Raw genomic sequence first — 7,586 nt, forward strand, 5'->3', positions numbered from 1 at the left:
ACCGCTGATCTGAACCAATGGTTCACGCCGTCTTGTTCTTTTTATTTATTTATTTTTATTTTATTTAAATTTTCTTCCAAAAGGAAGAAGGAAAAGAAAAAAAATTCTCGCATTTCTTAATGCTGATCTCGAAATTCTGTCTGCGTCTCTTCTCAGCTGGACAGGAAATGAATGTACGCTATATTGATCGTCGGCGCCTACTACAGCCAACGTCTGGATTACATGAACAGGTGTTCAAATCCTCCAGTCGGCCGATATATCTGATTGTACATGAACCACTTCAAATACTATCCGAATGTCAGTCCCGCAGTTGATGACTGTACATTGCATCTATCACTGCGGGTTCCACGTAATTATGTTTGGATGTACAAGGCAAGCTCCCTATGGGGTGCGGATATATGGTGCATCCAGCAGCCGGATCAGAAACCATCTCTATCTCCACTGGGATTAAAAGACAGTATATAATCCTGGGGAAGGCACTTATGTTAACGACAGCCCTGATGCACAGCTGCCAATCCCTCAATGCAGCCTTGTGGCAAGGGGTTCAAGTGAATCCACGGCCAGTAAAGGCGCAGGCCAGGCAGCAATCATCTCAGCACAGCACACCAAGTTTGCCAAGCTGCTTTAGTTTGATCCCTGATTGGCAATAAGGAAGTGTCGCTAGTCCAAGATGGTGGGTAGAGCCACCGCAGTTGCATGCATGTTTCAAAAAATGCTTTAGAGTGTCACCCAGCATCTCTGGTAGCTTCTGGAGTTCGTCCCTCGTCCTCGTCCTCGCCCTCGCCTGGTGGCTCTGGTGGCATCCTTGGGGGTTCTTGCTCGACTTGAAAATCCCGTCGGTCTTCTATTATTCCTTGTCGCCTCGACCGCAGGACTTGGACTCCGTTGGCAGCCACCTGTGCTACGAACATAGCAAGAAAGATTCCTATTACAAGGGTCTGCGGAATATACGTTTCGGAATCCTGATTCTCTGCCAGCTGTCGCGAATTATCAATTGACAAGCCGGCAGAGCCAAAGGTAACAGAGAATGACATGGAGAACGGTGTGAAATATGTCAAAACCCTTGGAGATGAGAACGGTAAGAATGATGCGACCGGACCCAGTATGACCGGGACTAGAGCAAAGACGAGGAGAGGGACGGCTAGTCATAAGACAGAGGTAATGGAGGGCCGGGATCGAGCCGTCCTGGTCAGATAGTGCATGGTGAGTAACACATCATTACCAAAGGTTTTCCGAGTTGAATGATCAGTGGTACATACCATTCACGAGAATCCAGCTTTCTTACCCAACGTGCAGTAATCTTCAGTCTTTCCCTGACACTGGTCGTCGATAAAAGCTTATACTTTTCTTCTTCCCAGACAGGTAATACGCTGGCAAACCACCAGGGAAAATGTGAAGGTTCCGTTGGAATATCACCGTACGCTAAAAGCACCCGAGGATGGAGCCAAGGAGCGGCTTGGCTGTGTTGCTTCCTTACGAAGTCCAAGCCCAACTGGAACAGCTGCTGTGTTGACATAGACTCTAGTGGCTGCTCACCTGAAGCATCCGCGGTCGAAAGTGACGAAGCATCCGCGACTGATGTCTCCAGGGCCTCGCGATTTTCCTCTTCTATTACCGAAATATCATCCAGGCGCTGTATCCTGCCGACATAGTACATGTCCAGCACATATGAACTGAGCACCTTGAAACGGTACAGCCCGGTAGCAACTACTAGGCTTCTCCCGTCAGGGAGCAGCTCATAACGATCTACAACCAAGGCTGTACCATACTGCATGAATTGCGACCTTCCAAGTCCTTGCTGGAAACGACCGGCACGGTTATACATAACCATCCCGAATCTGCGCTCCCTGGTTTGCATGACTCTTTGGATCATGAGCCGATAACGTGCCTCGAAGACATGCAGAAAAGTTGGCATCGTCGGGAGGGAAAGTGAGCTGACAAACAAAGGAAGGATTGCTTCGTCATCGGGCGCAGTCGCTTCCTGAGCACTTGTGTCTCTTCGTAAAGCGACCTCTTCAGGGAACAAGGTCTCCATGATGTCGGAGATTCTTTTGTTAGTAGGTTCAGACTTCACCGTCGACGCCATATTCAGTTTACGGCGACAGGCAGGGCATAGATCGGAATGGTCCAGTGCCATTACAACACATCCGCGACAGAAGGTATGGCCACAGGATGTTGTCAATGGATCCAATATAAGCGAATAGCAGACCTGGCAGTCCAGCTCATTCCGAACAGCGTCCTTAAGTCTTTCGAAACGTTGATTATCCTGGGTCATAGGCTGGTGTATCTCAAACTTGAGATCCGACGCATCATAATCGAAACGACCGCACTTGACTAGGCCGTACATACCCTCTAGTAATCCTCCCGCAGCATCTGCACTTTTCACAACCGTTCCGGGCTGATCATCCTTCAGTCCTGTCCATGTCATTTTGAAGCCACATTCATTCCCCGAAAACGTTTCCGGGCTAGCACTGGAATCGCAAAGTACCGCATCAAAAACATCCACCAGCCTACCCAACAGCACGTCGGCCCCACAGTCACCTAAGCAGTGTTGCCCAGCACAACCATCACCCGTACCCCAACGGCATGTGAATCCCTTTTTCCGTTCGTCGCTCGCCGGATATGTAATCCCTGTCCGCTCATGAATTGGCGGCAGACAAGACCGACATAACGTGTTCCCACACGGAAGTCGCAGTGGCGCGCGTAGAGGCCGCGAGCAACAAGAGCATTGGATGAGGCGGATAAGAGCGTGCACGGTAGCCGTCAAACCCGGGCCAGATATATCCGATAAGGGCGAGGCCGGTGATGTTGCTGTCGGGTGGTTTGTGTCATTCTGCAGGGAGTGCGGAGATGTTGCATTCGCAGGACATGATGTGTCTTCTTCCATTTGGCCCGAGAGCCTTGTGCTCTATCTCAATGTAGACTAAGTACGTGTGGAGGACTGAATACTTGTTATTAATAATGAGAGTATTTGGCCATGTTAGTTGTTGTTGTTGGTTGGGGAGAAGTGGAGGCAGTCTATTTAGTCTTTAGAAACTACTGGTCATAAATAAGACGGAGTCTTCCGAGGTCTCGGGATTGATTCCTCTCTGGCTTGCCTAATTTAACCGTTTCTGGCAGATGAGGCCTGGGCATTTGTTCTACACCAGTTTACCCAGCGCGTTAGTAGTAGCAGTGGTGGTAAGCTGAGCCACATACTGCTACTACCTACTAACCAAGACAATATCTGATCATCTCAGTTGAAGTCGTAATCTTGCATTTTCTGGCAAAAGTCCTGGTCACGTGACATCAAATGTATTCCAGCTGTCCAGAAACCGTTAAAACAACCACAAAAAATTAAACCCAACGACATAACATAGGATAACATCCGGATGGCTCTTTTCTCTGAACAGGAAAAAAAATATTGGGTGATATTTGAGATACCTGGCCTATACTAAATCCAGCATCGACAGAGCCAGTAGTATCGCACCATAACAATTCCACCCCAGCGACAACCAGATCCGAACCATAACCGATTGCCCTGGGAGCACGCTCCAAATCTCCTCCCCAGTACACCTGATAGATACCATTCCGCGTCCTTTTTTGTATTCCCGTCGGTCGTCCGTAAAATGGGTCTTTTTTTGATTCGAGGCCGTTTAACGGTAGGACTTCTGGTACCTGGCGCGGGCACCGCGACCACCGAACTTCTTGGGCTCCGTGCGACGGTTGTCGGCAACGAGGAGTGTGCGGTCGTACTGGACAAGAGCCTGCTTCAGCTGGTTCTTGGAGTGCTCATCGACGTACTTCTGGTAGTAGGCGACGAGGGACTTGGCGATAGCCTGACGGATGGCGTAGACCTGGGAAGTGTGACCACCACCGGAGACGCGGACACGGATGTCAACACCGGCGAACTTGTCGGCACCGACGATGAGGAGAGGCTCGTAGACCTAGATTTCTTGTATCAGGTGGGGGTTGTTCCGTTGGCTTGTTCATCTTTCCTTGGTTTGGCGTACCTTGAAGCGGAGGATCTCAGGCTGGACCAGAGAGAGGGGCTGGCCGTTGACCTTGATGAGACCCTTGCCTTGCTGTAATGATTCTCAGCATGTGTTCCTTTTCCATAACCGTTTCTTTGCAAAATCGAAATAGCAGAGCGCATATGTCGCAGGTTCAAAACATCATTCAATCACTTCATGCTCTTTTCCTCTCTTTCCGATGAATATTTCCCCTCCTCTTGAATATATCGTAACGTAATGTTGTTTCTTTTCTCCATTCTTCCATTCCACTCGAGCGATAATCTCTCCCCAAGCGACCATACACACAGTGCGACAAGATAGACAGAAAGAGAAAAAATCAGTTGCATACCTTGCAGTGGGCGACAGCGGTAGCTATAAAAATTCAAGTCAGCATTTTATTTCTTCCCGCAAAAACACCCTTTTCAATATAGGAAAAAAAATCCCATCAGGCACAAATTCTTACCCGTCTTCTTCTTGCCGAAGCATTGCACACTCGGGACGGAAGCCATGGTGATCGAATGGCCCTGATCGGTGTCGGGAAGGGGAGTGTGGTGAAGTTGTCGTCGTCTTCCTGTTATTCGAATTGCGGTGATGGGGTTCAGAATCCGTGCGGGTGACTTCGCTTAGTGCGACTCCGCTAGGGCTTGCCGCTGGTCACGTGTCACGTGATGCTCCGCCGAGGCGGCTGAAGTTTGGGTCTCCATCGGAGGTCGGGATAGAGACTTGCTCTGCGCGATTGTTGGCTTGATATCTGCGGGGACGGGTTAATTCGGTTTCCTTTGATAGCTCTTGTGTTTGTCTTGATTGATAGAAAGGACCGTCACCATGTCGCAGACTGTTGGAAAGGTAATTCAATTCCTATCAATGATCTTTGGACACCCCATTATCAATGTCTTATGTTTCTACCGTACCTATCTGCGATGACATATCGACATTGCAACACATGCATTGAACCCTCACATCGGACCGGAACTTACTCAATGCTAATACCTTGTCTTGATATAGACCCGTCTCGCCTACTCTCGGGCCTGGCACCATGTCGACGTCGGCACCGACCCGCGCAGTCTCGGCCGGCTTGCTTCCTCCATCGCCCTCTTCCTGATGGGCAAGCACAAGCCTATCTATGACCCCTCCACCGACTGCGGTGACTATGTCGTCGCTGTGGGCTGTCACGACTTGAAGACCACCGGCAAGAAGCGCTTCCAGAAGAAGTACTACACGCACACGACTCGCCCCGGTAGCCTGCGGAGCATGACGATGGACAAGATGTTCGAGAAATGGGGTGGCGGTGAGGTCCTACGACGTGCTGTTAAGGGCATGCTGCCCAAGAACCGGCTGCGGGAGAAGCGTCTGGCTAGACTGAAGAGTATGTCTATGTTTTCTTCCTTTACATGATCAACTGCTTTACGGGGAATGGGGTGTTGGTCACCGGCGATTGGGTGATTGGGTGCTTCGATGATTGGAAGATTGATTGCTAACGCCGGACACGATATAGCATTCGAGGGCCTGGCTCATCCGTACGAGGAGAACATTGTCAAGTTCGGGAATGAGTCGGTGATTGCCAACTTGCCGGAGGTGAAGGAAGCGTTTAAGGAGGCCAAGACCCAGGCATAGTTTTTTTCCCTTGGGTCATTTTTCCACGGTCTATTGTATTTCTTCGTCTGTAATTTTATGTCTCTTCCTGTTTATCTGCTAGCGCATGGGTGGGAGTTCTTTTGATCTGTTCTGATATAATTGTTTGGGCTTTTCGTTCCCGCTCCCGGAAGATTGCTACTTGCATCTACACATACACGGTGCATTTGTACTATACGAGCCAAAGTGGAGGTAAAATAAAAAAGTGAATAAATGCTACACCCTATCCCAGACTATATACAGTTTGCTTCGGAACGTGAGAATCATGTAGTTTACAATTTAGACTTGAGAGAGGACCGTCCGACGGTACACTTGATCAGACCGTTGGGGTCCGACTGCGGAGCGAAGACCTCGGCGTTCTTGCCGGTGTTCTGGAGGCCCTTGTGCCAGCTCAGGTCTAAAGATTACATAGTTAGCGACAACGTCAAAGTACAATGGGGATGCACAAAACCTACCAATTCGAAATAGTGCTTGTTAGGCAACGAGTACTCAACAGTCTCGACCAGCTGCTGGTGCGCCAGGATCTGCTCTGCCATCTTGTACATGGTATTCTGCACGCTGGCACTGTTATCCTGGGCAAAGGTCTTGATGGTGATTTCGCGAGCAGTGGCCCAGGTAGCATTGAACTTGGACTCGTGCGAGCGGACCTCATTGAGTCCACTGAAGTTCTTCCACTGCCAAGTGGCATCCACATCGGTGCTCAGAATGCGGTCCCAGGTCTCCTTGAGCGTGGTGTATTCGTCACGCAGGAAGCCCCAGAACTGCGAGTTGGTGCTCTTCAGCACGGTCAAGCCGGACAGAGACGACTTGATCTCGATGCCCTTGCCCTCAACCACGTCCACCTGCACATTGCGCTTCTCCTCGCTGTCGCGGACGAATGAGTGAGGGTGCGGCTTGCCGTCAATGTCCATCCGAGACCAGCGGTGGCAGATGATGTTGACGTGAGCGGCATGGATGTGCTTGTACTTCTCAATGAAGTGTGTGCCCAGGATGGAGCCGAACAGCTCGGGAGGGTTAACGGGGTTCTGCTTGGCGGTGATGTAGATGGTGTTCTTGATGGAGTCGGTTGCGACAATGACGCTGTTGTCGGCCTTGGTGTAGCTGTAATCCTCGGTGGTTAGCCAAACTTTCAAGGGATCGGTATGGGACCGGAGCAGTCTTACGAGGTCTCAATATCTCCCTCCAGAAGGACACAGACGGTCATCTCGTACACCGTCTGGATACCGGTCTTCTCGTCCTTGTGGACCTTGTAGACGCGGACATTGTCCTTGCCATAGCGGGCTGCTGTTACTGCGGACATTTTGATGTATGGAACTAGAGGGTATATAGCAGAGAGTTGGAGAAGTACAAGAGGGCACCGTAAGGAATGTAATGAGCAGTGGTGTTTTGGAACAAGACAAAGAGACTGTCACCGGACAATTGTCGCCAGCTTTTAAATCCTTTGGATCCCCATTTAAATCCCGAAAGTAGGAACAGAGCGACGGAATGGTCTGATGAGCATCGTCGGCCACCTCCGAAACCCGCGGTTCGCAACGGCCGCAACCCTCCTTATCTTATCGCTGGCCATCTTATCGATAACATGCTTTTATACTTTGTTGCTACAAAACCATTGTGTCTCCCAGCGCTTCCCCATGGAGATCGGCGTTTGTTCTCTTAATCCCGAAATTGCAGTCGTGGATGGTCTGATCATCATCGGTCAAATGCGCACCAGCGACAGGATGATGTCGCAATGGTTGTCTTTCATACACGCCTCGCATCTGCAATGGTGTAACATGAAACATCATCCCCCTGCCTACGATCGAAGGGGCTAGTGGAATGTTTGCACTACGTACGATGAACCGGGGGGCCCTTCTTTCCTTTGGTGGGATGCGAAATGGGAGTTTGTTCTGTGATTCACTATCGTGTCGGGGTCCAGAAGAGGGTTGGAACAACGCTGCGGGGATGAGAAAACAGTGAAGAGAA

At 50.1% G+C, this 7,586-nt stretch overlaps 4 protein-coding genes across 4 annotated transcripts; 1 reads left to right on the forward strand and 3 right to left on the reverse strand.

Annotated features, from left to right (window-relative positions):
• Window positions 1-725: 725 nt before the first annotated feature.
• On the reverse strand, window positions 726-2,887 carry ANOM_009338 (putative ATP-dependent protease (CrgA); the record flags this gene model as incomplete). The annotated part of the gene is made up of 2 exons (XM_015554594.1): window positions 726-1,062; window positions 1,260-2,887. The coding sequence occupies 2 exons, from the start codon at window positions 2,885-2,887 to the stop codon at window positions 726-728; spliced, it is 1,965 nt and encodes a 654-aa protein (XP_015402820.1).
• Window positions 2,888-3,635: 748 nt separating this feature from the next.
• ANOM_009339 (40S ribosomal protein uS9) lies at window positions 3,636-4,501 on the reverse strand (the record flags this gene model as incomplete). Its single annotated transcript, XM_015554595.1, has 4 exons — window positions 3,636-3,926; window positions 3,993-4,064; window positions 4,342-4,364; window positions 4,456-4,501. The coding sequence occupies 4 exons, from the start codon at window positions 4,499-4,501 to the stop codon at window positions 3,636-3,638; spliced, it is 432 nt and encodes a 143-aa protein (XP_015402821.1).
• A 225-nt stretch (window positions 4,502-4,726) lies between these two features.
• On the forward strand, window positions 4,727-5,606 carry ANOM_009340 (mitochondrial 54S ribosomal protein uL13m; the record flags this gene model as incomplete). Its single annotated transcript, XM_015554596.1, has 3 exons — window positions 4,727-4,838; window positions 4,998-5,358; window positions 5,488-5,606. Coding segments are annotated over 3 exons (522 nt in total), but the record flags the coding sequence as incomplete, so codon positions are not given.
• Window positions 5,607-5,809: 203 nt separating this feature from the next.
• ANOM_009341 (urate oxidase) lies at window positions 5,810-6,924 on the reverse strand (the record flags this gene model as incomplete). The annotated part of the gene is made up of 3 exons (XM_015554597.1): window positions 5,810-6,021; window positions 6,076-6,725; window positions 6,788-6,924. The coding sequence occupies 3 exons, from the start codon at window positions 6,922-6,924 to the stop codon at window positions 5,897-5,899; spliced, it is 912 nt and encodes a 303-aa protein (XP_015402818.1). The 3' UTR covers window positions 5,810-5,896.
• Window positions 6,925-7,586: the final 662 nt, after the last annotated feature.

The sequence above is a fragment of the Aspergillus nomiae genome (assembly GCF_001204775.2).
Source record: "Aspergillus nomiae NRRL 13137 chromosome Unknown contig00398, whole genome shotgun sequence".
Taxonomy (NCBI): domain Eukaryota; kingdom Fungi; phylum Ascomycota; class Eurotiomycetes; order Eurotiales; family Aspergillaceae; genus Aspergillus; species Aspergillus nomiae.